The 26,489-nt window shown below is 29.7% G+C and overlaps 2 protein-coding genes across 2 annotated transcripts in view; one reads left to right on the top strand and one right to left on the bottom strand.

Moving 5' to 3' along the window:
- LOC132943030 (frequenin-2) overlaps positions 1 to 26,489 on the bottom strand; it is a 163,761-nt gene that overhangs the window by 74,963 nt on the left and 62,309 nt on the right. The window contains exon 6 of the mRNA XM_061011800.1: positions 12,373 to 12,451. Within this exon, the coding sequence (XP_060867783.1) occupies positions 12,373 to 12,451 (79 nt within the window). The remainder of the gene's footprint in view (positions 1 to 12,372; positions 12,452 to 26,489) is intronic.
- On the top strand, positions 24,043 to 25,590 carry LOC132943801 (uncharacterized). Its single transcript, XM_061012906.1, has 3 exons — positions 24,043 to 25,193; positions 25,251 to 25,313; positions 25,373 to 25,590. Exons 1-3 carry the CDS (start codon positions 24,486 to 24,488, stop codon positions 25,550 to 25,552), a joined length of 951 nt encoding a protein of 316 aa, XP_060868889.1. The 5' UTR covers positions 24,043 to 24,485; the 3' UTR covers positions 25,553 to 25,590.

Below are 26,489 nucleotides of genomic sequence, written 5' to 3'. Positions count from 1 at the left end.
TAATACCTATACCATACTATAATTTATACACACACCGACGACACACGACCCGAAAGTCGTCGCACATTGGCCTTTCCTTTTGTTGGGAATTAAAATATTATAATATGTAGTTAGCCTTAGCCACAGCGCGAGGTCCGTCCACAACGTTTCACGGACTTCGTCCTTAATTATAATACAGTGAGTACCGCCAGTACCGGAGCAAGCGTCGGGGCGAGCGGGGCACGTGCCCCGGGCCCCGCGATTTTGGGGCCTCGTTATTTAGTGCTCCCACCTGAACGAAACCAAAAAAAAAAAATCAAGTTCAGATTTGATCATGAGTTTTTGTACCTATTACTCGACAAAAACTAACAACATATTACCCAAAATACCCAAGTACAGTAAATTTAAGTTGATTGCTACCAGATTATATTCGTTGGATACGTTGAAAATATTATGTTTGTTAAAACTAAAGTGCTCATTTATCGGCTATTTAAAATCATTATCGGCTTATCGCATTTGGTGTAGCCATTAGTATGTATAATATGTAGGTATATATTAGTACTTATAATAGTCACCAACTGTCTATGAAAGATATAAATAAATTGAAACGTAAAATATTCGATAAACAGTGATACGGCTAGGTTTCCTTTTATTTAAATTTCCAAATATCTAACTTTTAAGGCTATTGAAAGATATTTGATAATTTGAAGTTTTTTTTAAAAATGTATAGAAATACTATTTATTTAATAATATTTATGCAGTATATTTAAGTATTTTAGCATATTTTTAATAAAACAAATGCATATTTTTCATCATTTTTTATTTCATATAAATCATAGCCCTAATCATAATACAGAACAACTAAAATATGAAGATATAATAAATGATTTTGCATCCAAAAAAGCTAGAAAAATTAAAGAATTATAACTGACAATATTTTACTTTAACAATGTATTATGTATTTAAAATATTATAAATTGTTGTACACACTCATTTTTGATTCTGAGCGGAGCGAGGAAACTATAGTGGTTTTACAATGGTGTTTATTTATTTATACAAAATATCTACCAGAAGGAGTACTTTGATTTCAACATATTACAGTACCTTATCTTTTAGCAAATTGGATCAAGATGGTACTCTAAAAAGGTCATTTTTCGATTTTCTCAATAGCTATTTAATGCCACAGGAAAAATCACCGACAAATTACGAAAAACCGTAAAAAATTGGATTTTAATTTCAAACGCTTTGTTCATCACCATAGAAATGAATACAAAATAATAATACCTATTATAATATAAGTTCAACTTACAGGATATAATAAATAATAACAATATCTAGACTGGTAAACCGACTCTGCTCAGAATCGTTTTTCTTATACAATGATATTATGTCATTGAATTCAAGTTTAATACAATCCTTTATACATTGACCCACTTGTAACCTACTGTACAGCAGAACGACATCCACTTACCCACTTTTTTTTTAATTTCCTTTATAAATTAATATTATTACTCACCTATTATGCAATTATACATTTAATTATAGTATTTATAGTATTTAATTATAGTATTTTTTTTTTAAGTACCTAGCTAATTATTAATAATATTTGTATTCTGATATTTTATAATAGTGATTAAGATGATGAGTTTATTTTCTATGCAAATAATAAGATAATACATTTATCATTGATTGTTTTGATTTTATTTACATACCTACTTAATGTACAAAAATCGTTTGATTTAAAATCGATAGACAAAATTTCTTTTTGAATTAAATCTATAATTAATTTAGAATGGGGATGTAATGTATAAGATAGGAATGAGGGCCCCATATTTTTTACTTGCCCTGGGCCCCGCAAAACCTTGCGCCGGCACTGAGTACCGCTTAATGTGATCACATTGGTTTCATTTTGGTTCCATTAATCAGTTGATTCCATAAAGCATAATATCTTTTTTCAATATAATATTTGGTTTGGGATTTTAATTTTCGATTCCAATAAACGGTTGATTCTATAAACCAGTGATCACATTAAGCGGAACCCACTGTATTATCAAATACGCAAAAAATGTATGCTGACGGATGCACGCTGGAGAAAACTAATTACCCATGTATTGTTATTATTGAGCGTGAAATGACATTTAAATTTCATATTTTGTATAGGTATACCAAAAGTAAGACATGTAATGCGAATCGTACAGTTATCCGTAATAGGTTAATAATTCCATATAATTTGCATTATAACCTATATACGTTTTTTGATTTTGTAGAACTGATTTATGTACCTATCTAAGATTTTTAAAATTTTCATGTCTTTCTATGTTTTTTGCCCAATACAATATTATAAGCACGTTTTTTTTATTGAACAAGACGAGTTGAAACAATTTTTTTAATGTCTTAAACAATATAATGCGGTCGATATTAACAGGTTTATTGGGGGATATATTATATCATATTCGTATGATAATTGAATTTCATTCGGGAAGTTTAAGGATTGTACTGACAATCCGTTTAAAAAAACCTGTTACGTGGACCAGACTGCGAGGTTTCCTACAACAAGTTTAAACGTATTTTAGATTCCGAGTGGAGCGATGAATGTAATGACTTTACACGCACTGTCTGCACACAACATATATAGTAGAAACAATGCTTCAGTCTTCAACTTTGAGGGCGGTTTATGAAAGAAAATTGGATCTAGTAGGTATTTTTGAAACGTCAATTACCAGGAATTTTCAAAATAATCGGGAAAAACAAAAAAAACATTTAGCAAAAAACGGGAATTGTTACGCAAAACCAATTTTTTTCAAAATTCAAAATTTGTAAATAATTTTGTATTATAAATTCATAAAATGTTTATGCCGAAGATTAATATGTTATTATAACTTATAAAAGTGTAATAAAAAAAAAGTTCAGCGTAATCCCATACATATTTTATATTATGAGCGTCTGCATTTTAAATATTGACAAAATTGGATATTTACGCATAAAATAACGATGCTTTATCTCTTGTTTTGGTATACCTAACTTAAAAACATATAACCGTAGATACTTTCAATTTTCAATAAATGTTTATATTATCATCTTCTATGCCTACAATGCATAATTCCCACAACAACGATGCAATTTTCAAATCATTTAGATTAATTTTATGGCTATGCCTATCTATTGTTTATAAAATGTCTATAATAATAATTAATAGTTATACATATTTTTAACACTTTTCTTAAGTTTGGTTTCACGTCTGTCTGTGATCAAATCTTGCGCGCTCGATTTGAGGCACTTTTTGAAGATGAATAATTCTGAAAATTGGTATAGACCTTGGTCTTGGATGACAATACAATAATCCGTTGTCATTTTGGGACATGGACCAAAAAAAAAAAAAAGGATTGTCCCCACGACGTCGCCGTAATATCTCTCGCAGATATTGAACTTTCTCTCTTCCCCAAAAAAAACCGCAACCTCTTACGAAGCAAGTATAGGCGTGTCCTATCCATTATTATAATATCTATGGTAACAACGGTAATTATTACCAAATAACATTATACCGGTATTCTGATATAGGTACCGAAAACACCGGATACCGATATTCTTTAAACACTACAGTCAGCAGTGAAAATAAGAGCAACAGACTGTTCGTAACTTCATGTTCTACCGATGTGGTTGATTAGATCAATCTGTCCGCTGCCAAAATGAAAAATAAGTAAATTAAATTTCTTATCAAACTCCTTATCAATAAAAAGCAACATTTAAGAAAATCCCATTAAATCCTATCAAAAACTCAAAACCCAGAGTTTCCCCTTGACGGGGGACATCGTAGTGGCCTCCCGGACCTAAATCAAACAAAAAAAAATTTCCAAAATGGGGGGAGGGGGTGCCCCCGTTCCCTAAAGCGGAAAACTGTAGTCTTCAACTTAAAGAGGCGTTCCCCCTTAGCCCGAGGTCTTTAACTTGAATTCCCGCCGATTTATACTTAACTCAAAATGTGGGGGGGTGGGGGCTTTGGTTCCCTAATGGTGGAAATTCATCTGGGGCCTAAAAAGCTGAGATCCCCCTCGGTCCGGGGTCTCTTAGTCAAATACCCGCTAAGTTATGCTTGGTCAAAAAACAATGAAGAGAGAAGAGTCGCACCTGTTATGCGACAAATCGGTAACCAACTTTTACAAAACAGTAAGCATATTATGAAGAGTTTGGTCGACGCTCACAAGTACTTGGGAATTCTCAAAATAATCTTGAAACAAATCGAGAGCTTGGTGATATACATGCTTTTAAATTACTTTCAACTAAAAAGTAGAAAATAAAAAATAAAAAAAAAAATTTTAAAAACACACTTTTCCATAAAAACATTTAAAAAAAAATTTTAAAAATTGCACTAAAAAGACAAAAATAATTCTCTGTACTTAAAAATAATGAAAAATTTATTGATGAAAAATTTAAAAGTGTGTGGTGCATCATACAAAACATTAAAAGCCGAGCTAAGTCTCACATACACTTCTTTGTTCAATCCTGTTTATAAGATAGTGACTGGCAGTATATGTCAAGTATAAGAGCAAAATAATGAAAAATTTACTGATGAAAAATTTAAAAGCCAAGGAAAGTCTCACATACACTTCTTTGTTCAATCATGTTTATAAGATAGTGACTGGGAATATATGTCAAGTGTATGAGCACCACACACTTTTAAATTTTTCATCAATAAATTTTTCATTATTTTTAAGTACAGAGAATTATTTTTGTCTTTTTAGTGCAATTTTTAAAATTTTTTTTTAAATGTTTTTATGGAAAAGTGTGTTTTTAAAATTTTTTTTTTTTTTTTTTTATTATGATAATAGACTGACAGACCATCTTCGCTCGCAATCGTTATTCGTATGTAATGATTTATCATTTAATTATAACCTAATCAATGGCGATGTACACTCGACTCCCACTGTTCTGCAGGGTGGTTATACTCATATAAATTGCTTATATTATTTTCAGAGTAAAAATATTTTCATACCCGTGTTAATCTGACATCGAAACATTAATACTAAACAAAAACTATATAGTACATAATATTTATAATCAAAATTAAACATATTATTAAAGTCGAACTTGTCTGACGTGTTTTACCAGTGACCACGAAAATAGGTACTAGATAATTATAATAATAATATTGCTGAGAGATATTATTTGCTATTTAATTAAAGGTGCCCATTCGTATAGTTTATTCCTGCAACAAAATATTAATTATTTAAAACATAATAATTTTATGTTAAAATGTGTGTCTTGTAATAATAATTATGAATTAATGTAAAGCAAAGAGGAAAAAATTACCGAGTACAAATCTTGATCCGAGTTTAAACGAGTAATAACGAGTATAAAGTATAAACATTCATCAACAATAATTATTATACTAATTATGTCGGTAATAAATAATAATGTATATTATTAATAAACTTGTTTACAAAGTTAGGTACTTGTTCGTGGAAGGACTTATGCTCGATAACTTATAAGTGTAACTGGAAAAATTATAATATTTAATATTCATTAAGAACTAGCGATATGGCAATGCTTTGCTATTGCTAAGTTTTTGTGATTGTTCAACTCCTTTTGGGTGTAACACTCTGTGGAAGCAATGTCTTTTTAAGTGTAAATAATATTATATTTTAATTTATGGCCATCCCGACAGACGTTTTCCATGAGATTAATTTGTGGTTATACGATCAGTAGATAGTAGTTTGGATATATCTCCTGCGGTAGATCGCGGACTCCATGTATAATGCGTACGTAAGTGTATAATTTAACACTAAGTGTCAAAAAATACAAAAAATTGTTGCACCGAAACCGTGGTTCGAACTCGATGTATAAAATACACAGGCTTATTGCATTAATAATAATAATATTATTATTATTAAAACCAATAGCAAACATCATTTATAAACAAAAATTTTCATCGGAAATCTCAAAATCCCTGTTTGAGAACCTCCCCGGGTTGGACCTCTTATTTACCTTTTTGTAAATGTAGCCTATCTTCTTTCCCAAGGTCTGTACCACATTTCATCGCAATCCGATTAAAGGTTTAAAATACATAAAGGACATAGAAAAAATTTTTGTGTTTCATCTAATCTTATAGAGACGGGAGACTTAATATTGATGGAACGTCGTGCAGTTAGTTACAGGTCCAACGACCCGGAAGTGTCGCGCCAAGTATAAAAGAAAAGAGAGCCTTACACATAGGCAAAACACACGTGAAATCTGCCGGACCATAATAATATTAATTATGGTAATTATTACAGGAAGCAACATGATTCACGAAAAAAATTTCTTGAGAAAGCAAAATTGTAGTTAAATAATGAAGTTTGAAAATACATTCGTTTAATTGGAAATTGTACGTAAATTGTACGCATGCTGTACTTTTCAAATCGTTTTGAACAATATCAACAGAGTTATAGCCAATTTAACTAGAAATTATTGTAGCGTATTTTCAATATTTTATTAGATAATATTCCTTGTGACCCACATTAAAATGCACTATCCGACACGATGATCGGCGAAGGGCCCCCCATAATAATATGATTATTTTACCGATATTTTACTCGCGTGTTGCCATATATGTTATAGATATTATATTATTTAATATCTATGATGTTGCCATGGTGTTTCCTACCACTTCGTTCTCGAATACACATACACTCTCAATCACGTATCATATTATTCAAATTTAAAACCATGTATTTCTTGTGGCGTACTCGTCATGTAACTACTACCATAATAAATTTACATAAGGGTTTTAAAAAAAGTTATTACTTGATAATATTCTATCTTAAACCACGCTGTTCCTTATTTCTAGTCACGTAACAATGACTTACAAATAATAAGGTATCGACAAAAACTTTGCGTTATTCCAACAAGAACACTCCGTCCAACAACGTGTAAAAAACGCTAAGTATAAAAAAAAACGCATCTAAAAGTTATGAAATAATTTTATAGCTAAGTCTTAGAACTATAGATATCATTATGTTAAAATAGTCTGCTAAATAATTCAACTTAGCTTGGCAACTTAAGTTAAACATTTCAAAAATACTATAGCTATAGCACAATGAGTAAGTACATAATAATATAGTCTACTATCATTGAAATATGTAGTGTATTACTGATCAAGTGTTTTAAAGTCACAAAGCTAAGTTCAATTATTTAGCAGACTATTTTAACATAAATGATATCTTTAGTTCAAAGACTTAACTATAAAATGATATCACAACTTTTAGAGCCGTTTTTTTCACGGGGTTTGAAGGAGTGTTTTTGCTGAGATGTATAACAATGACCTTAGGTGTAACACAATTAAAAGACAGTTTTTTAAATAATTTTTAACCGCACAACTGATGGTAGTTTCCTAACACTGATTTGTGATATTTAGTTCACAGGAAACTAAATTGTTTTAAAGATGAATTTTGTAAAATTAAGTTTGACAATAGAGTAACAAGAAGTAACTGTTTGTTGAAACATTTTACAAATCATTTTACAATGGTACCGACAATTTCAACTTGAAAAGTATTTAAATAATAATTTTGACAAAGGCATTTCTAATGAATTCCATAGTAAAATATCTAAAAGCGCATAACAATCCTATTCACATCACATGAATGCATGTGCTTAGTTACTTATGCAATGGAAACATTTAGGTACTAACAACTAACTAAACAAAGAGATTAGTTTTTTTTAACTTAACGGTATTTAGTAAACAAATCTATAGTAATGAAACAAACTATCAAATCATAATTTTACTAATTATCGTACAGATGTAGTTGAAACCTGCAAATTAATCGTAACTTTTCCACTGAAGACAAAACCAAGGCACCAAGCTCTAAGGAATTCTAAATAATTTCAAGTATGCAGTAAAAAATAAACAAACTCTAGTCTATATGTACTTCACATTAATATTAGGTATTGGTATTTGAATATTATTTTATTAGTAATGCACATTGATATCCAACGTTAATTTTTTACTTTGGTACATATATTTTAGATATTTATTTATAATACATACCTAATTCTAATATTTGTATTACACAATAGCTGCTAGGTATAGATAATTTATGTTGAGACATCATTATTTGAAGGAAAATACACTTTTGATAAGCATTAGAATATTAGCTTATTAGTAATACTTATAGTCAGTAAAAATTGTTTTTAATCAAGACAAATTTAAATTTAGTTTAACACGACCTTGACAGGAGATTATCCTACAGAATGATAATTTTATTCCAAACTTTGAAAAAAATAAAATACACAGCCAATGTTTTTGATATCGTTATTTTTTTGTTCTGTAGAGTAAACATTAAAACAAAATGTTGGTTTAGTGAAGCACTTTGTAACCGCCCAACAGACCACTAGACATCGATCACAGTCGTTATATTAGAGGCATTTTTCCCTTATTGCCTGTTGAACATAGATAATTATCACTTATTAGTTACAGTATTGACGGACAGACACCATAAAACCTTTTAATTTTAGTCTTGAACAATTTAAATTCATTTTTATAAAAATATTTTCAGATTATAATCAAAATAAATCAAAATAATTTGATGTTAAGATTATCAATTATGACTAATATTGAATACCTAACGTACAAAACTATAAATAAAAACATTAAAAATACCTACTAATATTATCCCTGAAAATGTTGAATATTTTTGTAAAATATATTTGTATAAAAAAATCTTAAGTGCTTATAAACACAATCATTTTTTAAATAAAAACAAATGTTTAAAAGATTTTTGTTCATTTATTATATGAATACATTTTTTCTAGATTATTTTACTTATTTTTTAAAAAATACTTTTAATACAACATTCTGAAGCAAAACGTTTCTGTGAACATTGTTAAAAATTCATTATTTAAAAACATATTGAAGTAATATTTTGTTATTAAAATATTATTTGAAGTGCTGATGGGGTCACGAGGGTAGAACAATTATTATATTTGTGGTGTATCCCCTACCGTTTACCGTTCCTATATAAACATAAACATAATATGTTCAAGAATAACAATAATATATTGTGTGAATAAAGTAAGTATCCATTTATTCGCAATATTACAATATGTATAAACATATCAGACTATAGAACATGCAGTAAACTTATGGTGTACCGTAAATATCGGTGATAATTTTAAAGGAAAATAAAACGTTTTGTCTGATGATAAAAATATATACTGTAGAAATCGGTTATAACGAGTTTCAAGGGCCAGCTAGATTTTCTCGTTATAACTTATAACCGTACATATATAAATATAAATAATCTTTTTTTTTTTTTGGAGGGGGGGGTTGAGGCTTCGACAACTGATGTCATTAGCCTGTGGAACTGAGGGGGAGGGTACTATAAGTTTTGAACACGTGTGTGTTTGTTTTGGCAGAATTTTTCAGTGGCCACCCGTAGGTATCTGCCATGCCCGGGTGGGGGATGGCGGCCTCTCTCTCCGGACATCATGACTGTCAGAAGAAAAATGCCACCTGTGGCCGAGTTCGAACCGACGACGGTGCGCGTCGCAACTGACGCCTTAGTCCGCTCGCCCACTCCGTCCCCCGTAAATAAAATAAATAATCATTATAATATTGTAATCTTAATATTATATTTTTTGGAAAATATATATATATATATATACAGGTATATTTTATGTATTTTGCATAATATTATAATAAATTTATTTATTATTAATTATAATACATATTATTTTATATTGAACATGTGGTATATTTCCATAATACTAAAAACCGATGTAAATTGGTTTTTAAATATTTATAACTCGTTTGTTATAACGAAGTGAGAAAGTAAATTTTACATTTGTAGCTATATGTAACCATCGATAAAGATATTCAATAGGTAGTTATTTACCCGCTGTAGAATGCGCTTTGAAGATATAGAAGAGATCATCAATTACTACGATAACATGTATCTATGGGTGGTTTATGGCGTGTGGACAATAAAATATGGTTTTTAGTGGGATTGGAATGTTAAATGAAAATACAGATACAGGCGCACAAGCATAATATCAACGGTTGTTACAGCTACAGTTTTGTGCAAAATAAATGTATACAGTAATAATATTATATATTGTATATTTTTTCAAGTTGATTCGTTTAATGTATGGACAATTTAAGTTCAATATAAAATTTACTCTAGATCGATTAATCAATTTTTGCATTCATTATTTGAATTATGATGAAGGGAAAGTATCAAAAGTATACCTACTAAAATGAAAATAAGTGTGAAAATTGATTGCTTATAGCAGTGAGTACTCCTTAATTGAAGAAATGTTCCCAGAAAAAATGTCATTATAAAATTAACAAAATAATCTTAATTTTAATTATGGCTTAAATTTAAATATGTTTCTATTAAAAATGTATACAAATTCAATATTCAATGCCATTAATACGTTTGTATTACGTACCTTACATAGATTGTTGGTATTTCGTATTTGTCTTATAGATCATAATATAAGTAAAAAATATATATTCTTAAAAATGCTATTATATTATTCACGTTCATACTAAAATATAAATAGACAAATACCTAGTGTTAAAATAAAATGTTATAGAGGTATGTGCACAAAGTAAAAAAAATTTTAATTTTCTACGGTTAAAATGTTTTTATTCATATTTTACCACTACATTTTCATTCTAAAAATTCAAAACGAATAAAATAGAATAGTATTTTATTTAATATGTAAATAAAACAAAATTGAAATGAAAAAATGGCACACAATGCACGTATTCAGACTCAAAAACTTTCCAACGAGTCTGTGTATATATTATTATTGTTACTTATAAAATTATGGCTTACACAAATTAAACTTTCATCATTTACCATACAATTCGAAAGGTATACAATTTTCTTCTATTGAGATGGTGTATTTAATAATATACTCTTTGGAACCATATTATTTCATTTTCTATGTTATATGTAGGGGCGTGGGGCGTAGGAACTATACGTCAATGATAGATATATAGGTACATATCTCAAAAAAATGAATACACATTACACATCCTTATAAAAATGCATTGATCAAACTTAAATAATTGGTATACTAACTTATATTTTGTATATCAGCAAACCCAATTATATAATACATCTGTATTCTAGGTAGTGACTTTAAATTTATTTTCTACGTACAACAATAATTGAATCACGTTGAAATATCGATGTAACTATTTTATTTAACTTTTCCAGAGTAGCGTATTCAGAATATCCTCTGTATTATACTGTAATTCAACAATCAGTTTACGTCATTCGTACATAACATAATATTATAAGGTAGTTTCTATAATATGCCTTCCTATTGAGTGACTGCATAACAGTCATGGCCTTTTCACACAAATATCTATTGCATGACATCGAAATAAAAAAATTAAAATTATAAAAAATTATTACCTTTTGCCAAATATGAACTCACACTTCATATAACGACATACTATTATCGTACACTCGTGTTACGATCTACGGGGACCTTTATATTCAGAAAAAGATCATAATATACTAATATGAAGGTGCTATTAATAAATAAATCACATTATTACGTTAATATAATATAGAGTATAAGGGCAATGTGATACATTGTTTAATGTTTACGTAAAATCATCAGCACGGTTCTGTTTTGATCTACAACTTAAGGCCACGCGGCACTCATATTAAAGCACCTGCTCTAAGCTAACACTTATACGTGGTAGGTATATGCTGAAAATCTCGAGAGAAAAAAACACGAAATTCGTCTTGGTTAAAAAGTAAAACTGAACAAGGCCACTACAAACAGTACAAACCTACCTTCCGTTTTCTTCTTTCAACTATCTCTTATCTCGTTATCTGTATGATTGTACCTATTGATCGCACGATATTATATTAGGCACGTTTGCACGTAAGTTCAACACTCCATTGGCAGAACACAAGCCGACGAATTTATAGTATCATTAATGTGTATAAACTATATACTGTTACATATTAGGAAATGCATGTTTTTGTAGGCACCTACACTCTTATCTATTATAATAATATAATGTTTTTTAATTTTGTTATAGAATTTAATGCTTAATCTGTTCAAGCGAATATTATGCTTTACTCATGGCATTGAAACATAGTCGATTTGAATATTCAAAAACAACTTTGAAGTTTGTGCCAGGCAAACAGTTCGCTAATAAATAACACGAATTAAGTGTAAATTGTATCCAATAAAAATGATTAGCTCGTCCCAATTGAAATTAAAACATGTTTCCTTTTCAAATTATTATTTTATTATTTTCAAGTAGGTACCCTATACATATGTATAAAATAGACCTACAATTTTAGTATAGTATTTGAGTTTAATCACTAAAAATACCACCACTATACAACTGTGAGGAAAACTAAAATAACTTAATAATATACTTACAGTGAAGTTTCTCGTCCAAATTTCCTCTGGACGTTACTGATAAAGCTTTGATGAATTCTTCGAACTCTATAGAACCATCCTGAAAAATTATATTATAATGTGATTAAATTTGGATTAATATGAAAATAAAAACACATAATTAAACAGTTACATATAAATATATTATAATATAGTAAATAGTAAATACTCTAGTTAATATTATTGAATAATATGTTTTAATACGTAAATATGATGTAATGTAATATTATACTAAAAAAATATTATAACGTGTGAGCGATGTGTACCTATTTATATTTTTGTATTTTTATTAAAATTGCAAAATTACTAACTAGTAAGATAGCACTGTGAATAGTTTTTTTCAAATAATAATAAAATTTAAAAACAAATTATCTTACGTAAGTAATGTGCATGTCAATTAAGATATTAATTCAACAAAAAGCAGGAAATGTCACTATGTGTAGTATGGTATGTATAGTATGGCATAGTATAAGTACTTAATCTCGATTTCTCGGCCATGGGCGGCATTTTTCTTCGGACAAGTTACGGTGTCCAGAGAACAAGTGTCACCACCGGGCAGGTGGGCATGATAGATACTTTCAAGTGCCCAATCAAAAATTCTGCCAAACAAAACACACACGTGTTCCTCCCCTTACTGACTTAATAACCTACAGTCAAACTACAAATAGCACACTTCTTTGCCCGTTAAAAGTGCCAAATCTATATATGATTCAAACTTTGTTCAATTCGTTATTTAATATTCGGTGTATGATATTCAAAAATTTAAAATTTTCATCGATCATTATCTTATTGAATTTCAAAATACTTGAGCAAGTACCACTTTAAAATGCGAATTTTGGAAGATGCTTTCTTAGTGCACACTTGCATGGTGGTTTGAAGGTACCATGAACATTTCAATCCTCAAGCCATCATTATTTAGGGTCTACGTTGATCAGTCAGTGAGTCAGGTAGGACACGTTCGATTATATTATATTATGCCATCCCGTACGGCGTTGCCCGTGAGACCGATTATGCGAGCAGTATATTTTCAGGTGGAATATCCATCTGCGGTGGATTGCATCCTCGCGTGGTGCGTACGCAATTATGAATGTCTTATTAACACGTTGTTTACGATGTGCGTGTATAAGGTTCCCGAGACAACGGTAAACAAATTTGCATTAGGAATACCATTTTTACTAAGTTTAGTATGGTTTTGACTAGGTATAAAATTAAATTCAATCATAACCAATACTAACCATGAAATAAATAAAACACAATAAACAAAAATAAATTATTATAATATAGTTTATTTTTTGGCTAGACGAATATGGCGCAACTGTTATATTTTTTCCATCCAAATTTCCTACTTTTTAGGTGGATTTTCCTAATATTTTCTTTCAACCAAACATTGCCCTGACAAACATAAAAAAAAAAAAACAATGAAATCGGTGAAGCCATTTTTGAGATTTAGCCAGACTTACGAACAGCTTTTCATTTTCATACATATATATAGAATATATGTGTTGTATGTGTTATAATATAGTAGGATTATCCTCTTACCTAGCAGTATTGAACCGTGTCTAAGTATAAAAATTCGTTTTTGTCGTATTTATATTCTCATACGGCTATTATTATTATATAATATACTCAATAATTTGCACACCTAAAAACAAAGCTAATTACCAATTAATAACTTATTAATTATTAAGAGCGCATGATGGCCGTATGCGTTATCTCCGTCTTACAAAATATGTACAACATGGGAAAAAACTGTTTTGCGCGGGATAGAACCATTCCCTTGATATTTATAGTATAATTACCAAAATTCCACAACGCATAGGGAACGACCTTAACTGTGTCATAGCGTTTTTATTTTTTTTTTTAAGCATTTCCCAATAATTTTTAATAATTAAATGAAAAAAACAAAACAGAATCCTAAAGTTTTCAAACTGATAACTTTAATTTTATTTATGTTGTCCAAATAATAAAAGCGCTACGACACAGATAAAGTTGTTCCCTATGCGTTGTGGAATGTTGGTAATTCTACTATAAATGCCGAGGGAGTGGCTCTATCCCGCGCAAAACAGTTTTTTGCTATGTTGTACATTTGTAAGACGGAGACATCGCATGCGGGTATTACGTCCTTTTAAGTTTATTGGACTAAACCTGGTCGATGGTGTCCTCTTTAATTTTAAAAAAACTGTATGACGATTGAATAAGTAGTTTCGTAGCTAAGTCCTAACAAATATTTCCATTTTCACATTTATGTATATATATTTATAGATAATATTATATACGTACCAATGTCAAATATATATATATATAATAGTTTTACGAAATGTCCATACAAATTATGTTAGGTACAGATCTTTTTTTTTAGAATTTCATTTAAAGTTCCCTCTTACTATACCCGCAACCAGCTTCTTTTCTCCACGCCATTTCACACCACTTTGTACGACAATAAGTCATAACTCTTAATATTAACTCCTTAGCACCTTTCAAATAACTCATTTTATACCATTAACTATTTTTACGAACGAGACATTTTAAATTTTTTAATACTTATTTAAAAAAACATTTACATTTATATAAATAGCTTTAATACTATTTTTTATAGTACATTTTAATATTGATATTCATAAAATAAATACGTAATTTGCATATCATAAAGTATTCTATTACAGTACTACCTATACCTATGTATTTGTATACAGGCTCAATATAATAATATCGAATACTATAAGTACCAAAAGTATAGTGCTTATAATACCTATAGGTACTATTTCTCAGTAATCCTAATACATTGTAATATTAATATTATTGTATTATATTCCTGCATGTGCAGTAGCCAGTAAATGGAATTCAAAAAGAACAATTATTAATAATTGTATATATATATATAATCAAACACGATGTTTTCTAAAGAACAATCATAATAAAATATAATTTTACATGAAGGATTTTTGCTTTTACAACTCTCGTATATATTTCACGTGCTTCAGACGATATCCAAAATGAACAGCATAATAACTTAAAAATTCTTTTGTGCACATTTTTAATCTTAAACACGGTTTTAAATAATAATTTTTCTCTTCAATAATTTATTAATAACCAACATTCAAACTAATAAAAATGGTATAATACAAAAGTATAACATTATAATTTATTAAGTCCGTCTTCGTATATTATTATATCATACTATCGTAATAAAACAAAAAGGCATGCCACTTTAAAAACTTTATAGCTTAATTTTATGATTATTTAATTCATACATTTTATTGTTAAAAATACATTAAATAAATTAAATTTACCAAGTTTGGTAATTTTTCTTTATTATCACGTTATAAACATCTTGAAATAGTTGTCTTCTTACATTATCATTTACATTTTCATCACAGTTACTTTTCTTGCAATATCATAAATTTAGATTCATTATTAGGTGGCTAAGGTAATAATGGTAAATTGGTAAATGGTATTCGATTGTTGACATTATAATATGTCTTAGGTAAGTGCCTATGTATAAAATTTGTGTACCTAATGAAAAAAGTGCAATGTTTTGTGGTGCTCTTTTTGTAGTGGTATAAACTTGAAATTTAAACTATAGGTTTGACTATATACATAGGTATATTATAAATAATTAGTTTAATTTTTGGTTTTGAGATCATACAAATTTGATTTTAACAGTCTGTGTTTGATATACTACATATACGAATAAAATTTTTTTTTTGAATTGGAGATGTCTTGTTGTCTTTCCCAAGTATTCATTTGTTTAGTACACCATATAGAAGACTATTCACTTTTATAACCAGAGTATACTGTACTGCAACTATACAAGTATTTTGTATAGTTGTACATTCATTTTATTTAATTACATTTAATTAACAATATTGTCTAATAAAAATTCAAACTATTTTCGTAGTGCCTATAATATGTAAATCGTTGTATTTAAAGAAAACTTAGGATTTCTCATTGCGTGAAGCCTAAATGAAGAGTCAAAGACCCGAAATCCTGACCATTGATACAAAACAATAATTTAAACATATTGAATGTTAATAGGTACCCCCCAATAGGTATTTTTCTTTATTAGATATGTTAATATAACTGTATTATAATTCCAAAAAGTTTTAAACGCTTAGATATAAGCTAGATAAATTAAAATAACATCAAAATATGGGTTGATAAATAATGATTTATAGGTACAAATGAATATTGGAATTTTCCAAATCAATGGTAATACCATTATAAATAGACGTCATATTATATTATTTTAGTTTGTAAATATTTGTTACAACTTAGTTGTTGTACCCAAAACCTTTTCATGTATACTTATATGAATATAATATTAGCCAATTAGAATATGGGTAAGTAAACCTGACCTTAGACCCATAAAAATATTAAAAAGAAAAGTATTGCATAGTGATTTTATTGAAAGTATAATATTTTTATTCGTATAGGTACCTATAATACATATTATATTATTTATATGCAATAACTTTATATGACTGATAAAATGTTGACTAATGTATTATAAATAAACTTATAAATTATAAATAAAATATGGGGAAAGTAGGTACTAACCGCTCTTCTGTACAGTAGGTGTAAAAAGTACCTCGTCATTCTTCAATAAGTAAGTCACTACAACGTATGTACTAAATTTGAATTTAATGATTGATCAATACTTACGAAAAACGGTTCTGAGCTATGACGATCCGTCAGCCTATAGTATTACAAAGTATATTTTATATTTGTAATATAGTTATTTATTTTACTATACCTACTCCTGCCTGTATTATATTATTGTTATTATTTATTAAAAAATTAACTCGTAGTCAATACCGACTTACCGTAGAACGGTGAAAACAGATTCGTGGTATAAATAGACAAAAGCTTAAAATTAATTTAAAATGTTATTGTGTTTATAAGAAATAATAATATACGTAAAAGTTTTGAGTTCCAACAACGCACGAATAATATTTTATTCGATATTACGATATTACGATTTTAGGTTCTTATGTTAATTGCTTACGAGGAATCTTGAAGAAGTTTAAGCTATAAAAATTGAATATTTTATGACAGACGTAGAAAAAAAATTATCTAAAATATATTAAAAATTCTAAGTACATAGTTTATATTTTATGATATAAAAGTTTAAATAAAATAAAATAATTCCACGTAACCATAAAACCATAAGTTATTTGATAACTCACGTACTTATAATGAATGAAATTTAAGAACCTATAGTTAAAATATTAAGTAAATTATACTCACAAAATTGTAATATTTGAGTATATCATATTAGGATAACTGTAATAATTTATCATAAGATTCTTTTTTTTATAGATTTAAAAATGAACTTCATGTTTACAATTTTAAATGAGTATTTACACTTATTTTTGTTCAAAATTTCGAAACTAATTTAATTAAAATAGTTAGAAAATATTAATGAAAAAAAAACAACATATCTTAAACTATATATTATTATACTGTTCAATGTTTAGTAAAGAAACTTATTTTCGATTAAGTCTTCTTCTTGTCATCTATAATAGTTTAACAAAGTAATCAGTATGTTTTTATTTTTTTAGTCATTATAACTTTATTAATTTGTGCAGTATCTGGTGCAAAAATATCGACTAGTCTAGTCATGCATACTTAAATAACCTTGTTTAGATATCGCTGCATGAATAATGATTAACTATGTTCAATATGTTGACGCGTTGCTTGCAGATAAAAGGTGACATTTGCACAGCGTTGTCCAGCAAGAAACAACGAAATGTAGTTAATTCATGGTTACTTAATAGAGAACACAGTTATGGAATAGGTAGGTACATCGACACGAAACAAACGTGAGTGTCTTATTATATAGGTACATTAAAAAATAACATAACAATTATAATATTGTACTAGTTTAAAGGGAAAAGCGTCTTTAATAGAAGATCCAGGGGCTCGCGGAATTGGCGTCGCCTTGTCTTTGGTTATGGAAATAAGAAAAAACCAGACTGGCATACAGTAGTCGGTCGGAACTCGGTGGCCGTGTAACGCAGCCGTGCCCCCCCCCCCCCCCCCAAACACAAAGATCATAACGTGTCATCATACATCGCTTTTTGGCAGCGTATGTGGTATGCGTGGGCGACACAGATTTCTATATAGTAGGTACTAGATAGCGAACTCCCACCATGAATTGAAGCTTCAAGGTCAGTTGGCAATTTTATGGGGTTTTATATGGTAAATAAGATCAATTATGATTTATCTTGTATTATATTATTCCTAAGCTTGTTTTTTTTTTTAAAAAATTAAAATATTTTATATAAATCATTTTGCATTTACTATGGGCCGTGGGTGCCAGGTCTAAACGGGCTTGGTTTTCTGTAATCTACAATAAAAAAAAAAAATAACTTTAGTATAGAAATCTGTTATATATTGAATATTATAAAATGTTATTATATTATGTTTTTCAAAGTAAACAGGTTATAATAATTTGTTGATGAAAGTTAAGATTAATTACGTTTTAATAAGTACTTAATATTATATTAGCAAAAGTGGAACTGTGTCTTATAATATAATGTTGACAAATGTATCAAATGCGTATTGGGTTACCTTGCGAGTGGAGCGAGCAGCTTTTTTTTGATATGCTAAGCTTTATAATTATAGGGCTGGTTTTTTTTATGCCCTACCCTACCAAATATTGAAATTACGGCCCTGAACTATAATTTCCTTGTTAAGAATCGCATTAATTAAACCTTATAGAACAGATTAAATTATAATTTAAGAACACTAAAACCACTTCATGCAAAAGAAATCCCACTGAATTTATTTAATTTGAGATGTAGTGAAGTTTACTTTACACGTAATTATCATACCCGATAACAAGTAAAAATAATGTTTTTAGATTAAGTAACAAAAAAAGAGATTCTTTTAATATTAGCTTTGGCATGTGTAATCGATTAGGTATCAACATCAGCAATTTTAATAATTGTAATAGTTACAAAAAATATATTAGTACTAATGTTACATTTTTACTGTCATTTTTATGATATTGTTTTGTATATGATAGGTACGGTACTATTGAATTTTTTAGTTGTATATTAGTTTTCTTTTTTTGGTTGTATTTATCTATATATTTATATAATATAGACAATATTATGTTTTTATACATTGTATCTATACCTATTATTCTTATATTTGAACAGGTTCTAGTTAAAATTAGTATGACATAATATATTTAAGTAAAAAACTCTGTGTCTCTTCTACAAGCTTTGCTTTTCATAATTTCAAAATCATACTCGTTATATTTATATTATATATATATTTGTGAAATGAAATAAATGTATTAATATTTTTAATATAAGTTATAAAAAAAAATAACAAAAAATATTTTATTATTATAATAAATTATTTATATTTATACAAATTTTTTTAATTTTATTTAGGTTTCGTATTTGTTAATTTTGTTGCGTAATGTATAGAAGTATTTTCATCGAACAACTGAGTGTTTGACCTTTGACCAACACCAATAATCTATAAAGATGTGCACGAGGGAATAATTGATCGCCGATTAAAGTCGTTTATGATTTTTTTTGCTCAAAATATTCATCAGGCGGCAATTCTATAGGTACTCTGTGCTCTGATTAATTTATATATTTTTACGGTCATCGCCCGTTACTTTGGCAATTATTGTGGCATCCATCGTAACAATGGTACTTATTCTGTGAGCAAAGGTAATATGGGGGGGGGGGGGGGTGCCACACCATCACTCCCCTTCAATATTTTATCCCCCGGATGTATCATTTTTTTTTTGTGAGTTTAGTCTTTAGATACTTTTTCCAGATACTTTTACATCGAGTTGTACATTTTACGCTCCGGACATTTTATTCCCTTGGGATATGTTTACCGGTAACCGTTTTCAACGTCCCGGACGTAGACACGGCGGCGACCGGAAAAGGAACGGACATATATTATTATCTCACGCCATACGTACCTACCTATATACACCGTATTATCGACGCACAAAATACGTCATCAAGTGGTTTTGTACTGCGTCGAAAATAATAAAATAATCCCCTGAAGTGCTACGATACTCGACAGCCGACGGGTGCACTAGCGTGAGCATATTACACTTACACAGTGCCCGATACATGATTATATCAAGTAATATGGGTATTTATACGATTATTGTATTTCATTATTACCGTCGTCGTATTGTATAAGTCGTCGTACAATAAAATATATGGCGACAATAATAAAATTATATTGTAATATTATATTGTATTAATTTGCGGGCTGCTAAATAACGCAGAAATCGTGGCGTGCTCTCGTGGGGTGTGAGGTCATACTCGTCAGTGAAATATAATACACATGCATACAAGTGTTGGACAATATATTATTATGCGGTTGTAGAGGGCGGTGACGAGCGAAAAGAAGAGCGTGTATAGTAAGTACTTCATACGATAATATAGTACGCACCGTACAGCCACTGCCGTCCGCCCAGAAGTGGTTGTGTGCTCTATACTTTCGCACTCCATTCCACGCAGTATTTACGGTAAAGTGTTATAGTATCGTAGCACTCTCGTCGATTGACACTTATTATATTATTATCATCTTACGAACGACAAAGGGTTAAAGCTCGTCCCAGATCGTCGGCATACACCCGTTCCGTCACATAAGCACGGTGGGCTCATTCGTTTTGTTAACCCCCTATTTTTTCTCGCTTACTCTCTCATTCACTCGCACTCACGCTTTGTCTTTATCGACTATGTGCCTGTATGCTAAAAGCCAAACACACAAACACAGTATTTAACAGAGACCGGAGATTCGAATTAAACTTCACAGTTTTTTGTTTAAAACGTTTTATAAAAAAAACTAAATAATTAGCGCAGTCCGAGAATTATGAATATACTGACTATAAATAGCTTAAAGTTTTTAATATTAACGTTGTTTGAATGATAATCACAAGACAACAAAAATCGTTGTCGATAAACCGTTATCACACATTTGAACATCAAATGTTGTCAAAATTCCAATCACTCGTAAAAATGTATGTGGCTTTGTATATTATAGGCATTTTTATTTTCCATCCACAATATAATTTTCAAATTTTAGCAATGTTGATGATTTATAACATTTTCAAGCTTTTAATCAAAAACAAAATTGCTATTATACAAAAAAAAAAAAACTACAATAGATGAAGATATAAAATATATTTAAATTTCACAAAAAGAGCCGAACTACTTTTAAAATTATATTATGTCTAGCAAATGCTAATGTAATATTTATTACTCTAGAGTCATGTTTTAAAAATATCCGCTTATTCAACTTTTTTTTGGTGTTTATCTTTTAGGTGAATTTTAAAAGAACTGTGAATTTTTATTATTGTTAATAGTACCAACTAGATATAATAATATTATGCTACTTGAAAGTTGAAACCACCCTTAAAGTTTAAAAATCATTTTTATTACTCCAAATGCTGATGACAGACAGAAAATAATCATTTTTAGAAAAAACACATAATGTATTGTAAAATCAATATATTTATCACTTTAATTTCTCATTTAACTTAAATAATAAAATGTAAATGCTGGAATCAATATAATGGTATATAATAATATATAGGTACGTGTACAATGTGGTATGATTAGGTACGTTGGGATGAATATTTTTAATATTAATTTAGATTCCAAGATTAATGGAAGATATGGTTCATTTTTGCACATAATTTTGTGGAAAAAGATCGAAGTATACAATAATGAATTTTAGATATTTTATAATATTTGGCAGGATTATCATATTGTCCCTAATTAACTCAATGGACTCGTGAAAAGGTTTTGATAAAAAAAAAATGGACACACAGATTAGGTATATTTACTTCTTAATTGTCGAATTTATTAAGTAGGTATATTCGTCAACTTAGAATTGTGATTACACAACCCATGTTTTATACTATATTATTATAGTGTTCATATTAAAGTGCTGTTAAACTATTATTGTTGCCTGTTGGTGTTCTATATTGCTGCTTAAATATACTACTATAATAATATACCTACTCAACATAATTTATGAGTCAAGTTTTTCCCTACCTATATGAACGGGAATTATGAAAACAAAAAGCGAAATTTGTTTGTCATCTCAAAACACAGGTTTACTTTTACATATACGAGTATTATATTACCCATGTATTACGTACGTCACACTAGCCCATCCCATATCGAAATTTGGTAGTTTCTAATATGTAAACTATAGTAAGTATGGCATTCGTATGTCACTTGAAATCGAATTATAACAAAAATAGGAGGGGTAGGCTGGCTAAATTATGTAACCAAAGCCTGCACATGACTAAAAATCAAATTGTCGATATACTATTTATTTGTACACCATTCATATTAATTTTTATGCCATAATTCAACCTTTAATTTTCAAAATAACACTTGGGTGGGCTCTGTGGAGTGTAAGTAGGATAAAAAAGACAGTTCCAAAACCTGAACCTGCAGGCGTTTCCCTATACCGCCTTGCTGAACCCTGACACCCGGTTCCAGACCCTCTGCTGAACCCTCCGCCTTGCTGAACCCTCCGCCGACGGCTGATTCCACCACCGGTCGCGCACGTGCGCGAGATACCCCCCGCCCCTCGCCGCTACCCCTTCCCATATGGCCGCCGCCCGGGGAAAATAATTTAAAAATTTTTTTTCCCGGACTGGGATTCGAACCCGGACCCGTTGGTTGATGAGCGATTACCGTACCACTGCGCCACCCCGTTACATATACTTATCATTAATAACTAGCCTTATTTAACTTGTAATAAAATATACCACCAACGTGCATGACTTATATCTGCGTTATCACATCTGCGTTATCATATCTACGTTATCACATTACTTCTTCCCCTATCGAACTTGTAATAATATACCACCAACGTGCATGACTTATATCTGCGTTATCATATCTGCGTTATCATATCTGCGTTATCATATCTACGTTATCACATTACTTCTTCCCCTATCGGACTTGTAATAATATACCGTGAACGAGTGTATATCATATCTACGTTATCACATATACCCTTAACTTGTAATAAAATATACCGCCAACGTGCATGACTTATATCTACGTTATCACATCTGCGTTATCATATATACGTTATCACATTACTTCTTCCCCTATCGAACTTGTAATAATATACCGTGAACGAGTGTATATCATATCTACGTTATCACATATACCCTTATTTTGTAATAATAATATACCGCCAACGAGTGTATATCAGTTATCATATCTACGTTATCACATTACTTCTTCCCCTATCGAACTTGTAATAATATACCGCGAACGAGTGTATATCATATCTACGTTATCACATTACTTCTTCCCCTATCGAACTTGTAATAATATACCGCGAACGAGTGTATATCATATCTACGTTATCACATATACCCTTATTTTGTAATAATAATATACCGTCAACGTGCATGACTTATATCTGCGTTATCATATATACGTTATCACATTACTTCTTCCCCTATCGAACTTGTAATAATATACCGTGAACGAGTGTATATCATATCTACGTTATCACATATACCCTTATTTTGTAATAAAATATACCGCGAACGAGTGTATATCATATCTACGTTATCACATATACCCTTAACTTGTAATAATATACCGCCAACGAATGTATAGCTGCGTTATCGCATTATTTTAATATATATGTAATATTGTTCTCCACTTTAAATATTATATTCCCAAAATTATTAAAATATATACATATCTGTTTGTAAACGTCGACAGCCTTAACGAACATATGGCAACTAACCCTCCTATAGTCAATCAATTGTAAGCGTTAACGGACATGTAGCTGCATGCAACATCCCTGCAGGGACATGTAGATGTTCCTCCCTCCAAATGATATTCAATGTATACGTTAAATACCATAAAATAATATCAGTCGCTCTACATCCACCCGAGTGTCTACTCTGTCCGTGCGTTCATCTCGTTTTAAAATAAAAATATTTTTTCGGTGTTTAAAATAAAATAATTTTTTGGTGTTTAAAATATTTTTTCGGTGTTTAAAATAAAATAATTTTTCGGCGTTTAAAATAAAATAATTTTTCGGTGTTTAAAATAAATATGGCTGGACCAGTCGCAAATATGGCTAATATTTGGAAGAAGAAGCCTTTTAAATATACTCCACCATCACCGCCAGCTAATCTCATCGATTGCAGTAATTTAACTATCGATTTCGCGGCCCGTAAGTTTTTAAACATTGGACTAGACCCTACCGATGAATTCAATACCAGGATACATATTATAACAGCTTCACGTTATGTAAATATTCCTGTCGACTTTCTAAATCGAATATTCAGACTTATGGGAAACATTCTATCGTTCATACTCGATCAACCAGAAAAATATAAACGAAAATTATTTTTGGAGACAGACTCAATTTCATTATCTAGTATGGTGTATCAATCGGAGAATACACTCGTTATAGAATCAAAAATTCAAGACGGTTGTCGTGTTTTGTTAAATCGTACCGACCTATTACTCTTGCAAGATTTAGAATCTACCATTTCTGAGATCATCGATAGAAAATCTATTATAATTAAACCAATTGTAATACATCAAATTGATCTAATCGCCTCATTCTTAAAAACAAACTCGATGTTAAAACACTCGACACTCGAAATAATGAGAAACCGTGTGAGAAACGTCAATAATGATTTCATTTCAATACACGTTATTGGTGAGAACGACTACATTTTCACAAGTCAGTTAAAATTATATGCAACTGATTGTATCGTTCAAAAATGGATGGAAAAATTGGAAAAAGATGAGGTACGAATATATTATATTATCATTATTATGTTATGTTAATAAATTTAATTTTTACAGGGATACAATGGTCAGTGTTCATTAGTTTATTCTCCGCCATCGTTTAACAGTTTATATGGACAGGTAATAAACAGTTTTTAAATTTAACCCACAAAACATATTTTAATTTTAAATATTTTTAGGAAAATCTGCCATTAATCTCGCCCTTATCTCCACCGACACAAGAGAGCCACGTCGAAAACATGGAGTATTCTCTACCCACACAGGAGAGCCCCGTCGAAAACATGCAGTATTCTCTACCCACACAGGAGAGCTTCACCGAAAACGATGGACCATTTGGACCACAGTATATATATAACTAATTTTATTTGTACTATTGTAATTTTTGTGTAAAATAAAAAAAACAACCGTGATATTTAAAAAACAAGTCTTTTTATTTATTAGTCATAAGGTTTTATTATATATATAATACATTCATATATATAATACATTCATATATATTTGAAAAAAAAAAAAAATAATGTACATTTTTATAATTTTCTAACATCACCACTAAACGGGTTATAAGTTATAATCTGGTCATGTAATATTAAGCAATATGCTGCAGTCTTTTCTGGTATAACTGTATCCGTTTCAAATTCAATACGTAGATCTACGGTCGACGACTTTACATTGTCGTTTTGACGTGATAAATCGACAACGATGATCGGAACATAGTTTTGATAAATATGTTTTGATAATAATGGTTCGCAATAGTCTCTCTCATAATACGATTTTTGAAAATCTGTATAGGCCTTATACAAAATACTAGTTGTATTATTTTTAAAATCAGCGCGAAAGTCTTCATATGGATACACTTGAGAATTTAAGTGAACCTTAAGGTTTTTTAGTTGACAGTGATCGAATCGTCCAGCATCGATTTCAATATTTTTTTTTCGATTTGTTTGTAATCCAAACAGTATAAATCTCGGTTTTTCTAGCAAGCTGCTGGACTTTACCGTCCACGAATGAGAAGTATTTCTAGGAAGTATCGGATATTCACACAGGTCCCAAGTTCTGAACGCACACGATAGTGTTCTATGTGAATCTATTACTTTTATCAGCCTTAATTTTTCTCTATCACTAACTCTGATAATAGGCATCTTCCAAGTCACCTTAGTAAGTTCAATCGTAATTTTTTTATTTTTTTCAACGGATGCAGTTGCGCCCTCCCCAACAACATGTATCGCATCCAGGTCGGTAGATGCACGATTTAAAATCAGTTGTTGATTACAATTGAGTAATATTTTTTTATAGTCT

This window comes from Metopolophium dirhodum, chromosome 4 (assembly GCF_019925205.1).
Source record: "Metopolophium dirhodum isolate CAU chromosome 4, ASM1992520v1, whole genome shotgun sequence".
Taxonomy (NCBI): domain Eukaryota; kingdom Metazoa; phylum Arthropoda; class Insecta; order Hemiptera; family Aphididae; genus Metopolophium; species Metopolophium dirhodum.
The sequence above is the reverse complement of the archived record's forward strand: the minus strand, read 5'-3'. Positions and strand labels throughout refer to the sequence as shown.